This window comes from Onychomys torridus, chromosome 11, assembly GCF_903995425.1.
Source record: "Onychomys torridus chromosome 11, mOncTor1.1, whole genome shotgun sequence".
Lineage (NCBI taxonomy): Eukaryota > Metazoa > Chordata > Mammalia > Rodentia > Cricetidae > Onychomys > Onychomys torridus.
The window spans coordinates 87,176,365-87,204,356 of NC_050453.1; the positions used below are offsets into that span (position 1 = coordinate 87,176,365).

Below are 27,992 nucleotides of genomic sequence, written 5' to 3' on the forward strand. Positions count from 1 at the left end.
GAAGTACCGGGCCAGAGGCGGGACCAGAGCCCCAGAGGGCTCGGGATTGCGGAAGTTTTGTGAAGAGGGTCGGGCTGCTGGCGGAGTTCCTGGTAGACTTACAGCTCTCGCGCCGCGGCGGCTGCTCGGGTTTCAGAGCCACCCTCACCCGGAGGACTGCGACTGTGACCCGGGCGCGACTCGGTGCTGCTGCCGGCGGTGCTCGCCCCGCGTTCCTCCGCACGGACCCGCCTCGGACCTCCACTATGGCGTCCACCAACACCAACCTCCAGGTACCCTGGCCGGGGCCGGGGGAGATGCGGGGAAGGCTGGGGTGGAGAGCGAAGACGCGGCTGCGCCCCGGGCCCTGCCCCTGCCCCGGCCCCGGCCCCTGCCCCGGGCCCTGCCCCTGCCCCGGACCGGGAAGGCGGGGCGGCGCAGACCCTAGTTGGGAGAAGGGGCGCTTCCCAGATGGGCTGGCCTTGTCATCTCCTCCGCCTCACCTCTGTGGGGCTCCTGATTTGCTTGTGTCATTGGAAAACAAACCAGTTTGGGCCGAACTGGGCGGATCTCTCCAATCAGCAAGATTTCCAGTGTCTCTACCAGGAAGAAAGGAAAAGCATAATTTTTGCAAAGCATTTCTCTGGACAGTTTAGACTAGAGTAGTCTTGGTTTCTCATGCTGATAAACAAAGCTCTTCCAAGTGAATAGAAATACGAGAATAGCCCAAGAGCCTGAGGTTGGAGCGACCAACACACCACCCCCAAGAATTCATTCAGAGTATGTTTTTATGTACATTCTCCCAGATAACATTATTTAAGAGCGGGGAATATTTTAATCTGTATCTTCACTTTCCTGCCCTCACCCCGCCCCCCCCCCCCGAAGTGTTTTGTACGTTTGGGTTCCTAAGGTAGCTAATGTTAGGAAAGATTATTGCTTCTTCGTGGAACGGCATGAAAATGTTTGTAACACTGTCTCCCATCATGGAATTGTCAGCGGGTATTGAACCTGGCTTGGTATCCAAGACTTCTAGCCCAGTAGGTTAGTTAGTTACTAAAGAGTAGAACGAAATACCCTTCAACATCGGTCTTTTGGTAGTTTGTCAGATAGGTATTTGTTGGAGTGTTTGATCTAAGCAGCGATGATAATGTAAACTTATTTCCTTGACGTAGGATAATTGATTATGAAGAAATTCCACACACAAAGAATGGGAGGAGAGGCTTGTCTGGTGCTCCTATCTGGAAATTCAGCCTAAAAGATTACGAAAATGTTTGCTATCTTTAGTAAAGCCTAATTGTAACCATGGCTAAGAATTGAGTGAGTTGGATGTGGATGTGGATGTTAATTTTTTTTCCCACCAACTTTTTGTAACCTTATTCAGAAAATGCTGGGCTTTTTTGTTTGTTTTTGTTTGGTTGACTTTGGGGGTTTAGGGCCTTTCTTGTTGGTTTTGTCTTTGCTGTTTTGTTTTTTGTAAATGTATTTGTTTATTGGTAAAGGCTCTCCTTTGGATATTAAAGGTGATTTCTTCTGTAATACTCATCTTCTTTTTCAACTTGTAGTTTGATTCTATAACCAGAATGTATTGTGTTTGAATTGAATTGCTAGATGTTCTCCAATGAGCCAGATGGAAACGGACAAATATTAAAGTATCAATGTGAGTGATGAAGAGGGATGTGCATGATAAAGAAAAGGGTGTTGAACTCCACTTGTTGGTAGCGGTAGTTTCAGGTGTGCTCTGCTCCACCAGCCTTTTCAGCTTTCTAATCTAGGAAATTTACATGAATAACTGCTAAATGAATTAACGTTTGCAAGGAACAAAGCAAAAATCTTTGTAGACAGACGGTTTTAATCTAATGCAGGATGCAAATAACTAAAACAAAAAAACAGTATTTCAAGACCTTTCCATAAATACTATAACAGAATTAGAGATTAGTGTGGGTTAGCATCTAGGAACAGAGTAGCTCACTCTTCCAAGGACAAATTCACCGAGAAGTGATGTGATCTCAGTTAAAGTGAGCACCAGCTCCAATTGCCTCAGAGTTTGATGTGATCTCATCAACTCCCCAGAACAGCTCTTCAGGGTGAACACTACTCCAGTTTCTCGGGATTGGAAACTTGAGCTTCCTTCTCAAGGTTGTATGCTGAAAGATTAGTTTTGAATCCAGGTCTGTGTGCTTACAAGCTTTTGATTTTCTTTTCACTGCAAAATTCTGTGTCCTTGAAGAAGAATGGTGAATGCTTTTCAGGCAGAGAAAAATGCAGAAGTATAATTTTAAAAAACCTTATAGAGAGATGGAGAAAACTCCAAGTAAAAGAATGTGAAGTGAAACTCAAAGATGACCCAGTCCTAAATATTTGTTGTCCATATAAAACTTTGTTAAGGTTTGGGGAATTGGTGTCTGCCTGCCTGTTCGTCTGTCTCTCTGTGTGTGCATGTGCCTATGTCTTCACGAATCCAGTGGCTTATATAAAAGCGGAAAGCAACTAGTAGAACACAGTATAATCATTAGAAGTATGGACAGGCGATCATAGGAATCTAGAAAGTATGTACTAGGCCAGTTGGTTTTGGAGAGTATGTTGTACCAGGAGGGACGTACTAGCACTGAACCCTTGAGAAGCTGGAATTTTAAGGGAGACAATGGCAAAGGTCTTCTTTGTATATATGTTATGTGCATACATAGCCTTAGTTGGTTTGAGTTGTACCAGCAATTTGATATGACAGGAACTCAGTGTATAAGGAAGGAGCATGAATCAAAACAGGTTGTCATCAGGAGTTTGTGTGCTATATCCCATGGCGGGTTCTCATTCTGCTGTACATGGATGAGCAGTGGAGTGGCATTTTCACACTTTTGTTTCAGAATCAAACTTCCATCTGTATACAGTAACAAATCTGATTGGTAGCCAGTATGTATGAAAGGAGACCAGTTACAAGATGGAGATCTCTGTAGTGGAAGGTCATGACTCACCCAATTAGGGTGGTTAGTATTTTACATGCCCAGAAAAGGGTGGTGCAGAGAAAATTTTAAGAAAGAAAATAGTTCAGAGAGGGGTTGGGGATTTAACTCAGTGGTAGAGCACTTGCCTAGCAAGCGCAAGGCCCTGGGTTTGGTCCTCAGCTTCAGGAAAAAAATAAAATAAATAAAATAAAAAGTAAGAGAGAAGGAGTCGGTTTGGGTTGTCTACAAGAGTTCTGGGTTGACTATCAGAATGGATATGTTGGTTCTGAAGATATAAGACAAGCATACATGGAGAGAAGAAAAAGAAATTAAATTCTGAACTAATTTTGAAATGTTTGTTGAGACAGCCAAGTGGAAATGCCAATTGAGTGTTTCATACATATGTGCTTGGATTTGGGAGTTGGCATAAAGGTGGACACAGAGTCCCATCTTGGATAGTTTACAAAATGAGAAGAAAACAAGGGCCCTGTAGCAGATCAAAGACACTGGAAAATAATGACAGCAAGAAGGGAGGAACTGTAGAGAGAGAACATGTGCTTTGGCAGTCAGAAGACAGCATTTCAGGTATAGGAGATCAAGAAACCCAAATGAACTTGGGGCTTTCTTTAGGGTTTTGTTGTGGAGGTAAAGAGATGATAAGATGGCAGCTAGCAAGAAGTCTAGGAACCCATGAAAGCTGGTATGTTACTAATGAGATATTGTATTTATTGGTCTGAGACAGCATAAACACATTTTTCTTCAGGGGAGGGTCCCAACTAAAAAGGGAAGGGGTTGGGCAGAACAGTCCAGTGGTATGTCACTGATAGAGTAAACATCAAAGGGTATGATGGAAACCTTAGTGGACAACATTGGAACTGCTTTGTCCAGATGCTGTTTCCTAGGATTTTCTACGATAGATACTCCATGATCTACTCAGAAAAAGCCAATCCCAGATCTTCCGAACCTTTGTACTTTATATTGATGGCTGGGTCCTGGCTGATCCTGGGGTAATAAAGTCACTTGGTCATATGCCAGGCCTATGCTGATGCTTACAAAAGTGAATGAAGATATAACCTCTGACTTTGTGGAGCTTTTAGTCTAGTGAGAGGAACAGGCAGGCAAAGAGATAAATAACAGCAAAAACAAATGTATATACTTATAGCAACCTGGAAAGTTTTATTTATAGGAATGATGTGGACATGGTTGTGATAAAAATGGAAGATTTTGGAAATCAGCCCTTTAGAACAGTTCTATAGGGACCCTTCATGTTGGTCTTATGTCCACACTTAACCTCCATTTCCTCTTTCACTCACATTCCAATTCCCTGGCAGAATTCATCACTTCCCATCTCTGATTTTTGACAGTTTAAGAACATTATGCAGACATTAGCATTGGTGTTTTGCAATCAACATACTAGCCTCAAGGTTGATCCAAATCTTACATAGCAGTAGTCCGTCCCTGTCTATTGCTGCCTAGTGTTCCATGGTATTTATCCAACTGTTTAGTTGTGAAACCATTGAAGGCTCTAGAACACTCATTCATGTACAGGCTTTTGTATGAACACAAGTCTTCCTTTCTTTGAGTGATTGTCTAGGAGTGCAGTTGCTTGTTTTTATATTAGTTACATACTTTGTTCTGTAAATGAAAACCATTTTTCCAGAATTGCTAAACCATTATACATTCTCATCATCCTTTCCAGCATTGATGTCACTGTTTGTTTTTACTTTTAGCCATTGTGATAGGTATGCGGTCTTTTTCATTGTGGTTTTAATATGCATTATTCAAATGGCTAATGATTGTATGCCATCTATAGTCTCATTGGTGAAATGTATATTTCCCCATTAGTTAACTGGATTGTTTTTAAAATGTATGTGTGTGCACGTGCTGTGTCAGAACAGATTGCAAGAATAGTGGGTTCTCTTCTACTATGTGGGTCTCTTGAACCAATCAAGCTGGGTAGCAAGACCTTTTATTTGCTGAGATACCTCACTGGCCCATTAATGGATTCTTTTTACACTGTTGTGTTTTCAGGTCCCTTCATGCAGTCTAGTAGATGTTTTCTTTTGTCTGATGTTTCACAGTATTTCTCCCAGTCTGTACTGTTTTTTCATTGTTTATTAGAATCTTTTAGAGAACAGATGGTTTTAAATTGATATGTTCCATATTAACATCTTTTCATTTTATACACTGTGCTTTTGATGTTAAATATAAGAATTTTTTGTTTTTTTTCTGAGTTTTATATTTAAGTCTGCTCATTTTGAGTTAGCTTTTGCTAGACACATGTGATTTAAGTTAAGATTCCCTTTTTTGTTCCCGCATGGATGTCCTTTTGCTACAATACCATTTTTAAAATCCTACCTGCATCACTTCAGTTAGCTGTTAGCTTTTGGCTCTGTTTCTATGGCTCTGTTTCTGGGAAGGTCTTCCTTTTTTAATTTCTACAGTAGTTCTCATCGCAGAAGATGTGAAAAGGTAGAAAATAAATCTTTGTCAAATAATCAAAAAATGCCCGCTATAAATAATTTTCATGTTACTAAAATGTTTTTAATATTATTTTAATGTTCTTTTAATATCTATAATGTGAAACTATTTTTGTTTGTTTTTTCGAGACAGGGTTTTTCTGTGTAGCCCTAGATGTCCTGGAACATGCTCTGTGGACCAGGCTGGCTGTTGAACTCAGAGATCTGCCTGCCTCTGCCATCTGAGTGCTGGGATTAAAGGTGTGCACCACCACTGCCCGGCACTATTTGTTTTTTAATGTTTTTGCTCAGTATAGTTTTGGGAACTCTTCAGAGTCTTGATATCTCATTGCTTAGGTTTTGACTCTGTGCATTATGTTTATGCTTTAGGCAAAGCAGCATTAGGTTTTTTCAAATGCTTTAAGTTTATTTTATGTGTAGGGTTGTTCTGTCTGCATGTGTATCTGTGTACCGTGTGTGCCTGGTGCCCACAGAGGCCAGAAGGTGTCAGATCCCCTGAACTGGAGTTACAGACATTTGTGATCTGAATTGTAGATGTTGAGAATTGAACCCTGATCACTTGGAAGACTAGTCAGTGCCCTTAACCCCTGAGCCATGTCTCCAGTCCAGCAGTACTTAATTTTTGAGAATTTCCTTAGTTGCTCCTTTTTAATTAAATTTAATATGTCTACCTCCCCCATTATGTGTGTTGAGGAGACATTATTTGCTTCAAACTTAAGATTTATTAAATTTAGTATTTTGCCTCCTTCACACAGAAAGCAATAGATCTTGCAAGCAAAGCGGCCCAGGAAGACAAAGCTGGGAACTACGAGGAAGCTCTTCAACTCTACCAGCATGCTGTTCAGTATTTTCTCCACGTCGTGAAGTGTAAGGCAGGCTTTATTTTATTTAAACTTGTGCACTGAAAGGGAAAACATGGTTACATTTATAAAAATTGAAATACAAAGCCAAGAGAATTCTAAAGATCTAAACCACCCATTAAAAAGAAAGTCCCCTTTCTCCTTTTAAGTACTACCAGATGTGACAGCTGTTGTCGTTGTTACTTTATATACCCAGCATCTTTTTTCAGTGTATTCAGTGGAGAAAGCTTTGTTTTATAGATAACCTATCCAGATTATATGATTTGAACTTAAATCATTTCTTAAGCATATGTTGGAAATAATTTTGTCGTAAAAAATAGGTGGCATACTTGATGTTTATTGTGTACCAGGCTCTATTTTGGGACCTGGAGAGTCAACACTGAGCAACAAGTGAATTGAAAATGTGTAAGATCCATCATCAGTCTTACACTCCGTGCATAGGGTTATTTAATTTGAGTTTTCCTTTTTAAGTGGAGGGGAAGAGTTATGCTAAAGAAAAACTAAAAATGAAATATCTTCATGTCGCTTATGTGTTATAGTCCTATGCATTGCTTGTATTATTCAAGTCCACATTTCAAAATAGCCACAATAGAGGCCTTTATGTAATGAGGTTACTATGTTGTTGGTCCACATAATGTATGTGATTTCTGTCACTTTGTAAACTTTGAAATAAATCTGACAAAGATGTTGATGGAGTGACTACTGCTTTACTTCTGATTATCATTTATATTTTAAAATTTTATTCACTTGTATTAATTTTATCTATTAACATATGTATGCAGTATATAGAGAGCAAATCCAGCTTCCATTTTTCTAACTGCCCCCCCCCCCCAGCCTCACTACTCTACATTCAGAGTTGTGTGTTGTCTCTCTTGTGATTGGTTTTTTGTAAGACAAACAGCTTTCAGCTATCTGCAAACTGTTAAGGGAAGAATTTGAAACCTATAGACTATTAAATACTTTTTTATTATATAACATTAACTTAAAATATCTACCGTTTTTACTCTGAGTTTTTTTTTTTTTGTTGTTGTTGTTTGTTTGTTTGTTTTTAAATTCACACCCCCTTTTGGCCTCCAACCCTGAGAGGGAAGGAACAGAAAAGGGTGATAATCATTGAGTACAATGAATTAGAGATGCTTTTCCTCCCTCCTCCAACATAGAAGTTCCTAGTTAAAAGACTATCTCTAAGTTTGAACCTTTCTCTGTTGAATACTGTATTAGCTGCTTTTCTGATATCCTGATGGAACACCCTGGCAGAAAACCAGTTAGGGAAGAAAGGCTTCATTCTGGTTTGCATACAGTCCAGAAGGATTCTACCTGTCAGCACAAGGAAAGCATGGTAGCAGAAGTATGAGGCCAGCCTGGGAGTCAGGAAGTTAACTGGTCACAGCCCATCAACACATAGGAAACTAGAGAACAGGAAGCCAGATCATAAAGCCTCAAAGCCCACTCCCAGTGACATAGTTCCTCCAGCAGGGCTCTGCCTCCTAAGTGTTCCATAACCTTCCTAGACAGCACCACCCACTGGGGTCCAAGTGTTTGCATACATGAGCCTGTGGCACATTTCATACTCAAACTACAACAAATGCTAATAAAATAGTGTCTCATTCCTTTCTGTAGATGAAGCACAAGGTGATAAAGCCAAGCAAAGTATCAGGGCCAAATGTACAGAATACCTTGATAGAGCAGAAAAACTGAAGGAGTATCTGAAGAAAAAAGAGAAGAAACCACAGAAGCCCGTGAAAGAGGAGCAGTCAGGTCCAGTTGATGAGAAGGGGTATGTATTCTAAAGTGTTAGATTTTTTTATCTTGTGACCTTCATTTAGGTAATAGGTTTCTTTTGTCTAAGCCAGAGTGGGCTTGTGGCCTATTGCAGTCATTAAGTTTTATTGAGACACAGCCTTGCATATCTGTTTATATACTGTCATCCTGGGCAGCTCTTGTACTGTAACAACAAAGTCAAGTGGTTACAGTACGGATTGTATGCCACAAAACCTGAAATATTTACCATCAAGCCTTTCAAAGACCAAAGTTTGCTAGTCTCTGCTTACTGCATTTTTATACTCCCTGACTGTTTTCAAGTAACTGGGAATGTTGCTTGAAATGCTAGGTATGGCACCCACACACCCCTTGACTATCAGTAGGAGTGATCTGTGAATTAAGTCTGCCCTGTGGACAAAATGAACTCCAATGTCAATAATTTTTATTTTATGCAAAGGCTTTTTTGAATGTTGGTTTGCAGCTGGGTGGAGGTGGCGCATGCCTTTAATCCCAGCACTTAGGAGGTAGAGCCAGCGAATCTCTGTGAGTTGGAGGCCAGCCTGGTCTACAGAGCGAGATCCAGGACAGGCACCAAAACTACATTGGAAACCCTGTCTCAAAAAATAAAAAAATAAAAATAAAAATAAATGGGTTTGCATTATGACATTGTGAAGAAAGCAGCACAATTTTTAAACTGAACTTCAGTTTTTGAATGTCTTCCTAGATGCAGGAAGAATCACAAATATAAAGAGCATACTGCACATTTAGTGCATGCATTCCAGGCGCTGCTAAGCAGGGAGAAAATACTCTAGCTAGATTTGCTCTTGATGGTTCTGTGAATGGCTGCCAGCATGGTTCCAGATGACACATTAGGAAAACATTAGATTTTAGGTTGATATGGCCTGCCTGGGTTTAAAGCACTGAGGATGTGGTGAGCTCTAGAGCCTGTGATGCTCACAGTCCATGTTCTGCAGGGTACAAGTTTCTTGCATGATACCCAGGTCATGAGGGACTGAGGGATGGAGCCCTGTAGGCAGTGCTCTCCCCATATGTATTCATGATGAAATTTTGCCTCTTTACTAGGCATTGCCAAATTTAAGGACAGGAGAAATATAAAGTTTAGAGTTGACTTATTTAAACCTTGTGGCAGAGTTTGAAGAAAATCTCTAAAGATATAGTTAGAAAACAGTTTCATTTGCATGCCAAGAGTATTTTATATTCTGTACATAGTAATTCCCAACATGAAATGCACATATTCATATTCATCATGAGCCAACAGGGCCTCCACATCTCACAGACTTCTGCCAGCAGGGACATTCGATCTTCCCTGTCTGCAGGGACACATGTAGTGTTAGTGAGGACCTTGTAATTATCTGCTCTTCATTGGTCATCTGACAAGGGAGAGCCCATCTTTCTTTTCTACTAAATAACAGTCCTGGTTACAAGCATCTGGACTCTAGCTAACTTTTATAGGGATTACCTTACAGAATTTTGAGGACAGAGAAGCAACCTTAAGTTCCCATCATTAGGAAAACTACCCAGGATACTGTATGGGGACATAAAGTGCATTCACCATGTGTAGTATTTTATTTTCAAAAAGAGAACTTGCTGCTGCCACCTTCCCCACCAAATAAACCTAGGGCTCAGAAACACACAGGAAGACCTCTGTCTCAGTTTCCTCAGGGCAAACCAGTGGTCATATCTGAGGATTTGTTCTTCACGCAAGCAACCCTCACCTTTCAGGAACACAAGTCAGATGAGGATAAAGGCTGTCTACAAGGGAACCTACCAAGGGCAGTTGGTTTTCAATGGTCTTTATAGCCTGAGGAACTTGAATAGGAGATTGGAATGTCAGTGACTTGACTCTCAGTAGTTCCTTCATCTATAACCCTGCCATTCTACAAATAACCAAGGCTTTCCTACTCTGGCACCAGTCCTATCAAGTCTTTAAAATCCTTTGTATCTTAAAACCTGATAGTTGGTAAAACTTTTCTTCTCTGTATCACTTTTTCACCCAACATTGTATCAACATTTTTCCATTCATTGTGTATATAACATTGTTTTCAAAAGCTGTAGAGTATTCTGTCATAAGGCTAATCTCTTTAACTGAACATAAATTATTCTTGTTTTTTTTCCTCAGTGTACTGTAGGTGTGACTGTCCTTGTAGTGAAATTTTAAAATTATCTCCTTAATGTAAATCCCTAGATGTAAAATAATGCTATTCTAGTTCTCTGTTGCTGTGCTAAAATACCATGAGGAAAAGCAGTATGGGGAGAAAGGGTTTAATGTAGGTTAAAGGGTCTAGTCCACCAGCTAGAGCAGCAGAGACTGCTGGTGGGGTGCTGCTTACTGGCATGCGTTCCCTCACTTGCCATCTTTCTTGTATAGCTCAAGCACACCTGCCCACAGAGGCTCTGCCTATAGTGGTCTGGGCCCTCCTACATCAATTAGTCATTGAGAGAGTACCACATAGATGCACCAATGGTCCAGTTCCTCAGTAAGAGTCCCTCCTCCTGGGTAGTCACAGTTTTTGTCAAGTTGGCAAAAAACTAATCAGCACTAGTGGGTTGGTCATTTATCTTTGGTGTTCAGAAGATATTCACCAGGAAGCTTTATCTATCTGAGGGAACCTCAGGCAAAGGGGTATATTGTAGATAATTGTGTACTGAACCTTTTCTTCCTAGCATCAGGTCTTGTTGAGTTGTATTTGTCCTGGTCTTGATGTTTTTTGTAGTTGCTTACAACTTCACTGTACTCTATTTTAAATCCTTCATACAACCTGTGGGTACATACATGCACGGGCATGTCATGAGGATGGAGGTGTGTCTGATTTCATTCCAGTCTTGTCCATTACCAGTGCATAGTTCCCTATTGATCGTTTGCCTGCTTCCTGTTTTGAAAGTGTCATTTGAAACACTTCAGTAAAAATAAGTTTTAATGTCAATGTCTGTTCTTAAACGTTTCAGGTTATCTTTTCTTCACTTTTGCATTGTTTATTAGCAGTGAGTGATCTTTTGCATATATTAAATTCTTTTCATTAGGAATGACAGTGATGGGGAAGCAGAATCTGATGATCCTGAAAAAAAGAAACTACAGAATCAACTTCAAGGTTACTTTGGTTTTCATTTTTAAATTTATTCTTATTGAAAAGACTCATGGGTTGTCTGCTTGAGCTGTTTTGTTTCCCTCTATTTTATTGAGTTTAAAAAAATGGCTTTGGTTGCTGATAGGTCACATACTGGCTTGGTTCCAGAGTAGGATTTACTCTCATGGCTAATAGTTCGTTGTTTTTAAATGGTGTAAAAAGATGGTTTGTTTTGATACCTGCCTTTAAAAGTTGCTCTTTGGGGCTGGAGAGATGGCTCAGTGGTTAAGAGCACTGGCTGCTCTTCCAAAGGTCCTGAGTTCAATTCCCAGCAACCACATGGTGGCTCACAACCATCTATAATGAGGTCTGGTGCCCTCTTCTGGTCTGCAGGCATACATGCATGCAAACAGTGTATACATAATAAATAAATAAATCTTAAAAAAAAAATGTTGCTCTTTTTATGTATTTGCCCCTTGTAAAATAGATAGCGTTGACACTATGAACACACTGCAAGGCCCAAGGAACTGAGTGGATAGGCACCACATGATCCTGCTGCATGGCTTCAGTGACCTGCTGCCTCCTTTTCTCCCTGTGTTCTCCCCCATGTTCCAGGCTCACAGATATCTTAGTTCATTTCATTTGCTTTTCTCTTTTTTCCACTACACACATCAGAACTCTGTGATTCTTCTGTCCTAAAGTAGAGTGACATAATGGAGTGGCTGTGAATACAGATCTGGGTTCCACTCTGAGATCTGCCACTTAACAGCTTTCAGGTTGTGGGCAAGTTCCCCAACCTCTCAGAATCTGAGTCCCCATCTTGAAAATGGACATTTCTTCCAGGGAAAGGAAAGCAAGATAATGCAAAAGCATCTTAATAAATTCTGGAGGTCTGATAAATGGTAGCTCAGAATATCTAAAAAGGCATCTACTTAATTGTTGTCTTCTTTAATTGCTGAGATGTTATTGTTCTTTTGTATGTTAGCTAATGGCTTTTCAAATAAAAGGCTTAATCATTGGTAGTATGTCTTTGTACCTTTGAGTCTTACCTAATAAAATATTTAACTAGAAAGGATTCCCATTTTGTAGGCTCAGTTTGGTTACTGGAAAAAGGAAAAAGGAAAAAGGAAAAAGGATAGAGGAAAGAGGAAAGAGGAAAGAGAGAGAGAGAGAGAGAAAGAGAGAGAAAGAGAGAGAGAGAGAGAGAGAGAGAGAGAGAGAGAGAAGGGGAGGGGGAGATTGAGAATATATAAGAGAGTGTGTGTGTGTGTGTGTGTGTGTGTGTGTGTGTGTGGTCTTAGATGTCTCTCTAACCTTGCTAACTTCCCTCATTTTGGTAATTCTGTCTTACCCACTCCATTGGTATATGTTAGAAAATACTATAAACTTAGTATGTTGAAAACTGTATAACTAATTATGGTAGAGAAAAGAGGTTTTTGTTTTTGTTTTAGATTTATTCTTTTATTTTTTTTTTTTTGTGTGTATATGTCTATCTGTGTGAGTGGATGCTGCATGTGTGTGGATGACCACAAAGGCCAGAAGAGGGTGTTCCTACTCCCTGGACTCATGTGGATCCAAACTTGATTTCTTTGGAAGAACAGAATGCTCTCTTAACCACTGAGCCACCCCTCCATCCCCTGAGAACAGGGTTATGTTTGTTGTTGTTGGGTTGCTTTGATTTTTGTTTATATGCCAAGAACTTTTGTAGCAAATCGATAGTGTCCCTTGGGGAACTTTGAGTTCACCCTGCTGCCCTGCACTGCCTGAAGTGATAGGACACTCACTGTACAAACTGTCAGTTGATCTACACTAAGTAGACTACTGAGTTGAAAGGCAAGAAATGTTTCCTGTTCATTTGCCTTGCTTGTTTTTTTTTTTTTTTTTTTTTTGTCTTTTGTTTGCTTGTTTGGTTTGGTTTTGGTTTTTCGAGACAGGGTTTCTCTGTGTAGCTTTGTGCCTTTTCCTGGAACTCACTCTGTAGCCCAGGCTGGCCTCGAACTCTCAGAGATCCACCTGGTTCTGCCTCCGAGTGCTGGGATTAAAGGCATGCACCACCACTGTCCAGCTGCCTTGCTTGTTTTGTTTGTTTTCTCCCTATCCATTCTACCCCAAGTGAAAAGTAGACCCTGTATTCAATTTTGAAATTGAACAGAGATATTTGTAAATTCCTATCACTTGTAAACCCTGAAACAGCATTTAGAGGTAGAAACCTTTGTAATCTCAGAATGAAATAGAGTGTGAATGGAGCTTTAGCCTTTCGTATGAGGGTTTTGTCTATTTTTTATGTAACTGAGAATGACCTGGAATTTCTCATCTTTCTACCTCCATCTCCCAAGTTCTGGGATTAGAGGTATGTGCCACCATGCCTGGCTTTTGTCCATTTTTTGATTTAATGGTTGTTAATGGATTAGTATCTTTTTATTTGTTATGGCTGGGAAGATAGCTCAGTCAGCAAAATGCTTATCACACAAACATGAGAACCTGAGTTCAAGCCCTGAGAACTCACCTACTAAAGCCAGACATGGTAGCATACATCTGTAATCCTAGTCTTGGGAGCTAAAGTTAGGCAGATCCCTCAGGTATGCTGGCCTGCCAGCCCAGCCTGTCAGATGAGCTCTGGGCCAGTGAGCTCTGTCTCATAAACAAGGTGGAAGACTCCGGAGGAATAAATCTGAGGTGTCTCCACACAAGGCACACACACGTGTGTGACTGAACACCTACACACCCACACTATCAATTTTAAATTTTTTAGTCCTGAAATAATATTTTTATATTTTACTTGTGTTTTAGGTTATGGTATTTAATATATGATTATTAGGATTAAGATAGATTATGGTTTGAATTTTCTGTTAGCTAATTCAGGGACTTGTATGGTTAAATGTCTGTTTGATTTTATTTTTTGCATTTATTTTGTGTGTGTGTGTCTGTGTGTGTGTACTCTTGCATATGTGTGTATGTATGCACCACAGCACATGTGTGGAAGTCGGAGAATAACTTTCGGGAATCAATTTTGTCCTTCTTTCATGTAGTTCTGGAGATCAAACTTGGATCCACAGCCTTGGCAGCAAGTGCCTTTATCTACTGAGTCATCTTACCAGCCCTTAAATAATATTTAAATACAATATATAGTATAATGAACAGTACATTCTTATTCTTGGAAGTGTAGTCGATTTATATTTTTGGGTAATTTTATCTTGCCTTTTTAGTTTTATAAACCATTAAGTTTTGTTTGGCACATAATCTTTCACAACTAAATATTGCAAAATTACCTTTAAACTTTAATAAAAATGTTAGTTGTATGTGGAAATAAGCATAGTGATGAACGTCTTTATCCTCTAACACTTGAGAGGCCAAGGCAGATAGATCTCTATGAGTTTTGTGGCCAGCCTGATCTGCATAGTGAGTTCCAAACAGTCAGAGCTACATACACAATGAGATCTTGTTTCCAAAAAAGAGAGAGGGGCATGAGGGAAGGGTGTATATGCACATGTAAATGTATATTCATGTGTGTTAGCATGGAGTGTCATGTTGGGAAGGGTGTGTGTGTGTGTGTGTGTGTGTGTGTGTGTAAGCCAGTGATTATTGTGTTCTTGAGCATTCTCTACCTGTGTAGTGAGGCAGAGTCTCTCACTTGAACCCAGAGCTCACGGATTCAGCTAGTCTAGTTAGCCAGCTAGTTCCAGAGATCCCCTCTACCCCTGCACGCTGGGATCACATTTAGGCGCACACCCACCTGGCATTTATGTGGGTGCTGGGAATCCTAGCTCCAGTTCTCAACACTTGTTTGACAAGCTCTTTACCAACTAAACTGTTTCTCCAGCTTCTCTTGGGGTTAGAGTACATGAAAATCTTGAGTTATACATGAATAAAGAGAATTTACTTTCATTTGATAATTGAAGCCCTATCCTGTGATGTACATTTTTTTTTTTTATTGTGAGATTACTGATCTTAGTGGAACTAAACAATGCACATTGACTTTTTTGTGCCAAACTGAACTTTTAGGTTGCAAAATATGGTTTTATTCAATTTTAGCTCAATAATTAAAGATTTTTATACCTTAGGCAAGTTCAGTTACTAAGTACAGGCTTAGACTCTTAGATGATATTTCCTAACAACAAGAAATTGGGTTTAAAAGTAATTTCATGATCAGTGATTTGTGTATATTGAGGTGTCTGTGTTCTGTTTAAACAACTACCTATCATCTTTTTGTGTATGTTCTTGTGTGTGCATGTGTATGGAGGCCAATGGGTGACTTCAAGCATCTTCCTAGATCATTCTACTGTAGTTTTTGCAACAAGTTCTGTTATTGAACCTGGAGCTTCCTCCTGTTTCTGTACACACACACACACACACACACACACACACACACACCCAGCTGGGGTTACAGATATTCACCACCACAGTTTGATATGGGTGCTGGGGAATCTGAGCTCAGATCCTCATTGCTTATATGGCTTGTACTTTGCTGACTGAGCCCTTCCTCAGTAGAGTGCCTGCTTCTTATCTTATTAGGCTGTGTAGTGATTTATAGTAAAGCAGTTCCTGTATACTAGAAAATTGGAAAAGAATTTGATGAAAATAGCTAGAGGTTTCTTCTAATAAATTACAGGATATTTTTCTTGGACTCTCTCTGTAATGTTGTTATAGTTTTTTAATGTACTGCTCTAAGAAACTAAATCATTCTTTAAGTAACTTTGTTAATGAAAAAAAAAAATGGTTCTGTTTAAAGGCAGATACAAAGTTTGGCAAACCTCAGGAAAGAATTGCAGATCTTTAAGGACACACTTGTTTTTTTCCATTATCTGTTCTCTCTCATTTCCATCTCTTCTGTCTTTCCTCTGATTTTGTCTCTTGTCTTTCTGACTTTAGTTAAAATCACCGAAGCGTATTCTGTCTGGTATACTCAATGGAGAGTGTTAACAAGAGAAATAGTGAGCCAGCCCCACTGAAGAAGCACGGTGATTGTGCAGAGCCAGTGCACGGCTCTGGTACTCCCTGGGTCCCCTGATCCTGTGCTAACCTACCTGTCTGTGTGGTCTGGCCAGGCAGTTGTAGTTTCATTTCACTAATGAGGGGCAGAAGTTTAGGCATTGCGTCTTGTCTGTAGCTGCCCAGCCAGCCACTGAATGACTTCTGACAGCCTCCTCATTACACTATTCAGAAAAAGTCTTAGTTCTGAAAACATTTACAGACAGTGTAACAGTGTGGTTTAAATGTTGCTAACTTTGCTGAACTGGTCTTTCTCAGTTTAAAGATGACCCAATATTTCGTAGGCGCTATTGTTATAGAGCGACCAAATGTGAAGTGGAGTGATGTTGCTGGTCTTGAAGGAGCCAAAGAAGCACTTAAGGAGGCTGTGATTCTGCCTATTAAGTTTCCTCATCTATTTACAGGTGAAATGGCTTCTAAACGGTTTAACTTCAGTCATAGTAGTGATTAAGGTGGAGGGAGCATTGTGAGTTCATGTCTCCATATCATGAATTATCTTGAATTGACAATTTAAATGTAGTAAATCTACTTCCACAAAGATGTTCCTTTTCATATCTATATTTGCAGGTATACATTGCAGAATAATCTAATTGTCAGCCACTAGGGCTTACAGTAAATCACTGGCATACTACAAACTCATTAAAATACAGTGTATATATCCATATTAATAAATTTAAATCTACATGATAATTTACTGAAAGATGTCCACATCTATTATAAGGATCAGAAAGCAAGTTATAAAAATATACAATATGATTCCATATTTGTTAAGTAAATATGTGTGCTGAGAAGTAAATGTAGATGGGTTGATTTTAAAATGCTAATAAGTGCTAGTGAATAAAATTATAGGTGAACTTTATCTTCTAACTTTTATCTGAATTTGTGTAGTAGTCATGTGTTAGTTTTTTAAGTGTTTCCATTTTTTAGAATGAGGAGTTTCTTTAAGAATTAGGTTGCTGCCTCGGATGATGCACATCCTCTATGGGCAAAGAAAGCACTCCCCACGCTGTGTAGAGAGCTATCCCAAGCTCCAGTTGTGGTGTAGCTGATCATCTGCTGTGCTGAGCGGTTTTACATCGTCCTTTTGTGTCTGGTTGCCCTGTCTGTGATGTAACTACCCACAATCTAACACACAGGTTTTCATTTTGAAAATAACTGGTTTGTGTAGAGAACACATTCGTGATGTCGGCTGCAAACTGAGCAGGTTTGGACAGTGATGTCACAGAGAACAGGTAGAACAAAGAATCTGTGGGCTGCATCTCACCTCTCTAGCTCAGGGTACTGCTCACAGCCCATCTCAAGGATATAAAACTGATAGAATAAAAATTACATTATAATCCTGTAAAGGTTCAGAAATCTGATTGAGCTCTGGGTATGACATACACATAATTCATACACAGATTTTTGCCTATATTTGAACTTCAGATTTTCTCATTTATTTTTACTTGATTATAATTTTTTTAAACTACTTACTATTTACCATGAATGAAAAAAAATAGTGTCTATCAACATACATTTAAAAGGTAATCACTTTTTAAAAGTGTATACTACCTAATATTTCATATCCTTCCAGTGTTCTTTGCACTGGGCAGCACTGCCTTACAGGTGTGTGCATTTAAAAGAGAAAAGCAGAATTCAGCGTGAAAGCCAAGCCTTTCATAATCAAAACAGTGTTAGTTAGTCTTTGCATTAGTCATCTAGGGATGGTTCTGCTGCAGACAGTGGGTACCCATCTGCAGTTTGTGGATTTTAAAATTTATATTGTATAATTCTCTACAGCCTACTATATTTTAGGCAACACTATAATTTCTGATTAGCCAAATTAAGGCACAAAAAGTTGATTCCTTCCTCCTCGTTTCCTTTAAGCAGAAGTAGGATTTACAGTGATACCTCCCATGTCATTACTCAGCCACTGAAGCTGCTGATTGTCACGCTCATTAGAACTCATGAGTCCTCCAGATGTGAGTGTTGTACCTTGTCATCCTCCACAGATGGCAGGTATTTAGAAGCAAGGCTTTGCAGGTGCCCCTGTTTTGTGGGTGTGCTTTTCCTACATTAGTCTAGTGAGGAGCAGGACCCTTTAACTGAACTTTCTGTCCCTGGGGAGCAGAGACTCTTGTCTGTCTGTTTCATGCATTGTGGTTTCCATACATTGGTTGAGCAGATGAGTGAGCAAGTAAATGAGCTTCCTATTAGCAGGTCAGTATTTCTGTGAATATGTTTTTGATGATGTCTCTAGAAAGAGCAAGTTGCATACACTTAAGACATACTTTAGACTGATCAGTTTTAAAGTATCTTTTTAATCTTACTGAGAGCTTTCAAATGAAGACCTTTAGTGTGGACAGAGTCTGCAGTAACTGAAGTCCTCATGCTATTTTTCTAATACAACTTGTAGGAAAGAGGACACCTTGGAGAGGAATCCTTTTGTTTGGGCCACCAGGAACAGGAAAATCCTATTTAGCCAAAGCTGTTGCAACAGAAGCAAACAACTCCACGTTTTTCTCAATATCTTCCTCTGACCTTGTCTCTAAGTGGCTGGGGGAAAGTGAAAAGTAAGTGATGCGTTGAGTTTTTACTTGGGTCTCTGGTATCAGTCACCTTGTCAGTATGTGCATTAATAGACTTCATATACCATTGCTAAACATCAGGGAAGGAATGTAACATAGGTCAAGCTCAGGACCTGGCTGCGAATTTAATTTGTAGCGGAAAAAGCTATTATGTATGTGTGTGCATTTGTAAGTGTGTTCCTGCACGTGTGCATGTGTCTGTGTGTATATAACTTAGTGAATTATCTAGTATCTCGTCATTTATTGTTTTATTCCCCTGCAGCATGATTAGGCTTCAGTGTTTGTGGTTCTTATAACATTGGTATATTGCCTTGTTGTGGTCATTCTGTACTGTTTACAAACTACTAGCTTTATTTATTCTTATTTTTAGACTGGTTAAGAACTTATTCCAACTTGCCAGAGAAAACAAGCCTTCCATTATCTTCATTGATGAGATTGACTCTCTGTGTGGCTCAAGAAGTGAGAATGAAAGCGAGGCTGCACGGCGGATTAAGACCGAGTTCCTGGTTCAGATGCAAGGTCACTGTTGCTGGTTTTTAAGATAGCCATTACTGGGGAAAGCATTTCAGCAGAATTTCTCTAAGAAACTATGGCCATTCTTGTTTTTGTTTTGAGACAGGATCTCATGTAGCCCTAGCTGGCCTTTAATGACATAGACCAGGCTAGCCTCATAGATATCCGCCTGGCTTTGCCTCCCAAGCACTGAGGTTAAAGATATGCACTATCACTCCCTGCGTGAATGTATCAGTTTTGTAATTATCTTACAGAATTCACAGATACTATTAGTAAAGTGATTCTATCTCTACTCAAGTGCCAGGAGCTACATGAAGGACTATTTTGAAAAGAGTATTAATAACATTTGTCCATAATCTAGAAGACTTGCTTCCTTAGACAGCATGGTTGGTACTTGAGCAGTGTGGTTCTGGTTAGTTGCATTTTTGTAAAGATGAAGGTGCAGTACTTGAGTGTTACATAAGTACTAACTACCTTTTTTTAAAAAATATTTATTTATTTATTATGTATACAGTAGCCTGCCTGCATGTGTCCCTGCAGGCCAGAAGAGGATACCAGATCTCATTACAGATGGTTGTGAGCCACCATGTGGTTGCTGGGAATTGAACTCAGGACCTCTGGAAGAGCAGTCAGTGCTCTTAACCTCTGAGCCATCTCTCCAGCCCAAGCACTACCTTCTTAATGGAGCATACACAGAGTGTGGAGAGTAGTTACAAACGTGTGTGTGTGTGTGTGTGTGTGTGTGTGTGTGTGTGTGTGTGCGCGCGCACGCGAGCGCGCACTGGAATTTATTTTCACCTGCAAAGAATGAAATTGTATCATTTGCAGAAGAATGAATATAACTGTATATAATCTTACTTTAAGCAAACTAAGTTAGTCTCAGGAAGACAGATATCGTATTTTCTCCTATTTGTGGTTACTAGATTTTATGAATAACGATGAAAGTAGAAGAACCTGCCTGAGGGAACAAAAGGGGCTGATGGGAAGGGGCGAGATGGGACATGGGGAATGTGCTCCAAGTGCCTTACATACACTTGAAAGTGTCCTGATGTAACAGTATGATCTGTAGTGAGTATACACCAGTGACTTTTTAAAAAAAGCATCAAATTATTATTTAAAATCTTCCCTATTTTAATGCAGGAGTTGGTGTGGACAATGATGGCATTTTGGTTCTGGGAGCTACAAATATACCCTGGGTTCTGGATTCTGCAATTAGGCGAAGGTATAATGATGGAATAAACATCTTATTTCTAACCACAGGCATAGCAATAAATGATACTATCCCTTTCCTTTATAGGAATTTATTCTAATAACTTTTCAATTTTTTTTTTTTTTTAAATTTTTGAATCCTAATTATTAGTCAGTCCTAGCCCTCTTTCTCCCTGTGTGTAGGGGAGTAAGAGTGACAGTTGCTTATTTGTTTGCTGGTTATAATGAAGATAAGCACTCCATATACTGCAGTCTTCCACCTAGGAAAGTACATTGCTTGGTGTCTATCCTAAACTTAGTTTTGATTAAGTTTAGGAGGGGTGATACTTCAGAATTGACAAAAACAGTTCTGTATCTCAGTGAAAATCCTCCATATACAGTTTTGCAAATGATTTTCTTTTCTTTTTCCAAACAAAATATTTTTATTGATTATTTGGGAATTTTACATAATGCATCCCAATCACACTAATTTCCCAGTTCTCAAAGGTCTATCCCCCCATCATTGTGACCCCCCCCCAAAAAAAAAAGAAAAAAGAAGTTGAATTTGTGTTGTCCATATAGTCACTGGAGCATGGTCAAATTTTTAGTGCCCAGCCTCTTAAGGAACACTGAGTCCTTCCCTACCTCCATCCCTGCTGGAAGCCCCCATTTGTGGAGAGCTACATTTCAGCATCCTTATCCCGATTTTAAGAGTTCTCTTTTATGGCTTCCTGTCTAGGCTGTTTCTTTTGGGGGTGGGGTTGTCATGGAAGCCTTCTGTGTCTGTTTTTCTCCACTGTGAGTCTGCGATCATCAATACCACTGCAGAAGAAGCTGCCTTGCCCTTTACAGTCAGCAGCAGGAACAGAGATCAGAAGGCCATGTTGATATCTGTGGTCTGTGCTGCCTTCTGAAGCCATGTTGAGGTCCATAGACTGGGCTGCCACTGGGGACCATATTGATGTCCATAGAAAAATGAGTTATTACTCTTGCTCCTTAATCTGTAGCTCAGGCTAGCCTTGACTCACAGCAACTCTCCTACTTCAGCCATGCAGGGATTACATGCTTGGCTAGGAAGATATATTTTTTTAGGAAAAAATTTAGTTAAAAGAAACAGGTTTCTGTCTATCATTTGGTGAAGTGGTAATCATTTGTAATCCCAGCACTTAGGAGAAGGCAGGAGACCCAAGAACTTAATGTCATCTTCATCTGTGTAGCAAGTTCTAGGCTAGCTTAGACTACATAAATGCTGTTTAAAACAACAACAAAAGTCTGTCGTTTTTTAAGGCAAAATTGAAGCTTCAGCACAGCTCTGTAGCTCCCTAAAGCATTCTTTAGTTGCATGATGGAAAGAGCATTTCAGTGTGTGCCCCTTTTATTGCCTCACTTGTTGATTTGACAGCATGCTAAATTAGCATCGAATACCACTAGGGGAGCTGTGTCAGGTAGTTTTAGAAAGTGGCCTGATTCCAGAGCAAGTCTATGTAAAGGTAAGAGAAACTACAGTACCTTTGCCACAGTGAGTCTGCTAACAGTTGTTCTTCCTTGCTTCCTCTCTGTTTCCAAATGCCTGAACTTTATGAAGACAAGTGTCTTAGTTAGGCTCCCTGTTGCCGCGAAGAGACACCATGATCATAGCAACTCTTATAAGGAAAACATTTATTGAGGGGGCTCTCTTCTCATTTTTAGTTCAGAAGTTCAGTCCATTTTTATCATGGTGGGACATAGTGGTGTGCTGTTAGACATGGTGCTGGAGAAGTAGCTGAGAACCCTACATCTTGTAGGCCACATGAAGTGGTCTGTGACACTGGATGGAATCTTGAGTGTATATGAGACCTCAAAGCCCACCTCCTAATAGTGCCACTCCCTTTGGGGGCCATTTTCTTTTAAACCACTACCACAAGTATAATAAACTACTTATGATATATAGTACAAGACTATTCAGAATGAACTCAAAGTGAAAAGAACATTTTGTGTCATGCTTAGTCTATTAGATTTTAAGTAGTTTTGCTATTTTGAACTTCAGAGAATTACGGTAATCCTTATTTTATATTATGAATCATTATTCTGTTCATCATAAGTTCAGAGTTGCAGATTTTGTGAGACCTGCCTTTATGCCATGAATTCTAGATGCAAACAGCCAAAAATGATCCAAAAGTTGCATGTGAAAGATTAAACCAATCAAAACTTGTTTCCTGACTATTTTACTTCTAACTTTAGTTTTTGGTATATCATAGTCTCCCCTTGAGGTAGGCAGGTATCTGTGGCACTTAAATATATGGGTGTTTAACTCTGGTGTTGTTTATCCTGACTTGGTACAATTGAGAATATCTAACTAAATGCCTGTGGTTTTCCTAAATATACGAATTTTACATTGAAATTAAGCATATATATTTAACATCACTTGTATAATTTCTTTTCTTTTAAGATTTGAGAAACGTATTTATATTCCTTTGCCTGAAGCACATGCCCGTGCAGCCATGTTTAAACTACACTTGGGCAGCACTCAGAACAGCCTCACAGAAGCAGACTTCCAAGAACTTGGGAGGAAGACGGACGGCTATTCAGGAGCAGATATAAGTATCATTGTACGGGATGCACTTATGCAGCCTGTCCGAAAAGTTCAGTCAGCCACTCATTTCAAAAAGGTAAACAGGGTTAGTCTGCCCTGTCCTGTACTGAAAGTACAGGAAGGTTCATCTGGCTTGTTCTCAAAGGAGCTGGAATGGTTGCAGTGTTGTATGGAATGTAATAAGTAGATTTATGTAATAAATTTACTTTGTTATACTGAAAATAATTCCTCGCTGGGTGTGGTGGAGCACTTGGCGGCAGAGGCAGGTGGATCCGTGTGAGTTCAAGGCCAGTGTGGTCTACAGAGCGAGTTCCAGGGCTACACAGAGAAACTCTGTCTCTAAAGACTAGAAAAAAAAAGAAAGAATATTTTTCCAGTGAAGATTATTTATGGTCCTAAAATACTGTGTTTTCTATGAAGTGACTTGAGGCATGTCTGGGTCATTCTGATGGTTGAGAATCTGCTTTTGGGGTAGCCAGAGCAACCTGGAGCAGAATCCGGTATATTTGCACCATAGCAGGATGTAAACAGCCAAAACCAGACAAAAATCTCCAATCTCATGCATCTGGGTAATAAAGACTGACATAAACACGAGTAAACTAAGTGTGAGTGTGTTCACATCCAGCTGAGAAAAGATGTACTTTACATGTGCACCGATCCCCAAAAAAGTTAATCATCATGAAACAACCTCAATTTGATAAAAATGTTTTGCCATAAATATTTGTATGCAACTTTGTTACAAAAGTTCTTTTTCTAGAAATTGCTAAACCTTTAATTTAGCTGTGTTATGTTACATGAAATGACATAGAAATTATTAGGTACTGAATTTCATTTTTGTCCAGTTTACTAACTAAAAGCAGTCTGGGGAGGAAAGGGTTTATATCTTCTGGTTCTGATTATAGTCCATGGTGAAAAGAAGTCAGAGCAGGAACCCAGAGAAAGAAACAGATGCAGAAGCCATGGAGGAGTGCTGTTTCCCGGCACTCCTTTCTTATTATATACACCAGGACCATCTGCCCAAAGAGGATATGGTCCACAGTGCGCTAGGTCTTTCCACACAAATCATTAATCAAAAAAATGGTTCGTTAACTTTCCTATAGGCCAGTCTGATAAAAGTCTTTCTCAGTTGAAGTTCCTTCTTCTCAAATGATTCTACCTTGTGCCAAGTTGACAAAAAAAAAAAAAAAAAAAAAAAAAACTACCCAGTACAGCACTTACATGCTGTCTTCATTACTTTCTATTGCTGTGAAGAGACACCATGTCCAAGACCAAGGCATCTTATAACAGAAAGTATTTAACTGTTTCTGAGGGTGAGCCTATGACCATCATGGCAGGGAGCATGGCGGCAGGCAGGCAGGCAGGCAGGGAGCTGAGAGCTCACATTTTATCTACAAATTGGAGGCAGAGAGAGACAAACTGGGTTTGTCATGGGCTTTTTAGACCTCAAAGCCCACCCCCATGACACACCTTCTCAACAAAGCCACACCTCCTAATCCTTCCTAAACTGGGAACCACACACTCAGGTACATGAGACTGTGTGGGGCAGTTTCATTGAAACCACCAAACAGGAAGTTTTTTGTTTTTGTTTTTGTTTTTAATTTTTGTTAAAAGAGACAAAAATATTAAATAATTTAAAACTAAATGGTCCTGCAAAATGTCACAAGTCTTTTGGCTGTGGAAAAGAGCAACTTAGGAGAGTTTTGTAATATGTTAGTTTTGATTTGTAAGGTGACTACCATTTAATAGGCATTAGGGGAAAAGAAGAGAAAGGGTAGCCAGAAATAACTGCTCTCTTTCAGAACTTCTTTCCCTTTGAACCCCAATAATCACATAAATTATTGTATGAAATATCAAGCTATAGAAATGAATCAAGAAAAATTTTAAATCAACCAAAATCTAAAGAATTTTAAATCAACCAAATGATTAATAACATTTTCCCTATATAGTCTATTTTTTCCTGGAGTAAACATTTTAATACAACATAAAAATTAATGTATTTTTAACTTTCCTGATAATGACCGATTTCTTAATTCTTATTTCATTTATTCAGATAAATTCAAGTTACTGTGATTACAGGTTCGTGGACCCTCAAGAGCTGATCCTAACTGCATTGTAAATGACCTGCTAACCCCCTGCTCTCCAGGAGATCCCGGGGCTGTGGAAATGACATGGATGGATGTCCCCGGAGATAAACTCTTGGAGCCAGTTGTTTCCATGGTATGACATTTTAAGTCTATATTCACTAATTTGTCCAGAGCAAACATTTCATTTCTGAATTTTATGATCAGGCTCATGTATTTAATACTTGAAGAGTTATAAATATTAGTTGTGCTTAGATGTAAAAATAATTATGTTAAGTTGTGAGACTTGTGTTAATTGAAAGGCTATATTTGGAAAGCACAATTTTCTGACTTAAGTCATTCACAAAATTCTCACATATATTGTATAACATATTGTTAGAACTTAAATATAAAATAAGAGTTTTGCCCCTGAATCTCACATTTTAAAATAACCAGAGATATCAACTCTTTTATTTATAAATAGTATTGTTTTTGTTTTACTTCTTTAGGCTGCATAGAAAGTTTAAATAATGCAGTTCTTTAAATTTTTAGCTGAAAACATTTAACCCTTTTCTAAAAAAAAAAAAAGACTTTAAAAAGATTTTTCATTGTATATATGTGTTTACATTGTAGGAATAAAAGTAACTCATCAGGTTTGTTCTGTAAGAGGTATCTTAGAGTCCTAGGGTGCTGGAAAAGTCTGTTTGGTTGCTGATTTGGTTACAACACTCAGTTGCAAACTTTTTCTGCTGTGGCTGCCAGTTTTCAGAGTGTTGTGGTACGTTTCTCAGGAGCATGTGTCATGCTGCATGTGTCTCAGCGGTGCTTATCTAATTATTCAGAAATCCCTGTGTTGTAGTCTTTGATAGGTTAGACTGATTTTTAAGTTGTGTTCTGTCCTGCTTTGAAAAATTCAAAGTGTTTTCTTATTTCATTTGCCATACAATTTTACAATAACCATTTATTTTTAATGACTTTCAGATATTAGCATATTTTCAGTTTCATTATTAGTTTTAACTTAAAAAATTCATATTACTGTATAACATTCCTTCATTTAAGTACAACTGGGTGTATTACATAAATGTGTTTTTGTAGTAAAAAGGAGTATGATTCAGTCAGTATAACTCAAAAGGAATATAATGATGTTACTACCAAATGCAGTTCTCCATTTTCATTGGAAGGATTAAAATAATGTAGAGGATTTTCTGTTATTGAAAAGCTAATAGCTTGACTTTCAGAATTTGCTGCTTCAGTTACAAATGTCCACAGAGATTGTAATAAATTATTAATTTCTTGTGCAGATACATTTTCCTTCTGAGTTACACTTGGTGGGAAACAGACCTCTTGTTGAAGGGAAAGAGGTAGGCTAGGAATGAGATCATGGCTGGACTGTGGACAGTGTTGATCCCCGGCTGCTAGAACTGTCCTTGCAGAAGGTAACGAACTTCAGAGGTACACAGAGGAGGAGTAAGGGATTTGCCTTAGGAGCTCATGACACTGCAGACTTTCCTGTTTGACTGTAAATTAGTAACTAATAACTCAGTTTTTACTGTGTTAAGTCCACCATTAATGCCCTCCTTTTCTCTAACAGTGGGATATGCTACGGTCGCTGTCTAGCACAAAACCTACCGTCAATGACCATGACTTGTTGAAATTAAAGAAGTTTACAGAGGATTTTGGCCAGGAAGGCTAACGCAAAGGCAGCAAGACCATGTTTACTCTGCATTTCTTCTCTTTTGTAGGTATTTTGCCTTTCTTGGATGACATTCAGATTATTTTCAGTAAAACTCTTTTACACAGGAAAACATACATCTCACTTCAGTGTTCCTTTAAGCTTGTGTTGTGCTTTTCCTACAATACCTGCTAAATTCTCCAGTTAACAAAAGTTGTAAAATTGTAAGGAGTGAGCTGTGACAGAGAATTCAAACATTGAGGAGAGCCTCGAGCTTGGCTAGATTGCAGCGCTTAGGGTTCATGAGCACTCTCAAAGGGCAGTGTCTTTACTGTCTGTCTTCCTTCTTTTGAAGGAAATTGAAATAGGGCAAAAGCTATGATATATAAATACCTTGAGAAAATCTTTAAGCATTCTTATCGCTGTAAAGTTATTGCTTTATTAAAAATTAAAAATGGTAGACTCTTCACTCTCAGGGATGGGCGGTAAAGAGCAGAGCACCGTAATGAAGGGGGGTTTGTGCCACAGCCAGTGCTCCTGCTGACTTTAATGACTTGGTTCTTCCTGTGTAAATTAAAGTGATTCCTCTAAGGCAGCAAGCTTTTATATCCACTTGACACTTTTCACTGTGCACTCGAGACTTTCCAAGCTAGTCATCATCTTCACCTTGAAGAAGAAATTGTCTACTTCAGTGTCTTTTTGTAGCCATGATTGACCAAAAGTGGCAAAGAAGTATCCATTTGTAAGTCTTGTTATGAAATGCTGTGATGGGAACCTTTAATAATAAGAAAGCAGCTTCAGGATGTTTCCTGTGTGTGATGTGTGTGTGTGTGTGTGTATGTGTATGTGTATATATATAATATATACATATACATATATAATTTTTTTTAATTTAGGATAGTAAGAATCTTGTCTTACTTTTAAGTTCAGGGAGCAGTTTATCCTAGCCACACAAACATTATCAGTGTGGTATTTCATGAAGCTTTAGAGAGAAACTGATGTCTCATTGAACATAGCATCATGTTATTTTAACATCGTCAAATAAATGATCTGAGGGTGTGTGTCACACACTTGTGCACCAACTCTGAGTTGTGCCTTGGACATTTGCATTGACTACATGCAAACAATTACTAGGTTAACTGGAATTGCTAAGCAGTTCTACCTTGCAAGTATATTTGCACATTTTACATGCTATGCTATATGATTGCCTTTAGGTTTCCTGTACAGATTATTTTTGTTGATATTCAATGAAAATTGTAGGCTTGAAATATACCGTTCTTATGTGAAGTAAATTGCTATAACCTACTTTTGGCTATCTTGTGTATT

The 27,992-nt window shown here is 39.0% G+C and overlaps 1 protein-coding gene across 1 annotated transcript; it reads left to right on the forward strand.

The window, feature by feature from the left end:
* On the forward strand, positions 1-27,971 carry Vps4b (vacuolar protein sorting 4 homolog B). Its single transcript, XM_036202386.1, has 11 exons — positions 1-272; positions 6,154-6,265; positions 7,879-8,035; positions 11,062-11,129; positions 16,379-16,498; positions 18,490-18,646; positions 19,032-19,180; positions 20,315-20,396; positions 22,791-23,010; positions 25,011-25,151; positions 26,586-27,971. The coding sequence occupies exons 1-11, from the start codon at positions 246-248 to the stop codon at positions 26,685-26,687; spliced, it is 1,335 nt and encodes a 444-aa protein (XP_036058279.1). The 5' UTR covers positions 1-245; the 3' UTR covers positions 26,688-27,971.
* Positions 27,972-27,992: the final 21 nt, after the last annotated feature.

Bases quoted from the DNA above. Each gene is read 5' to 3' on its own strand.
- Vps4b (XM_036202386.1), top strand. From the start codon at position 246: ATGGCGTCCACCAACACCAACCTCCAG. The intron at 273-6,153 runs GTACCCTGGCCG...TCCTTCACACAG, and splicing joins CCACCAACACCAACCTCCAG to AAAGCAATAGATCTTGCAAG. The intron at 11,130-16,378 runs GTTACTTTGGTT...AATATTTCGTAG, and splicing joins ACTACAGAATCAACTTCAAG to GCGCTATTGTTATAGAGCGA.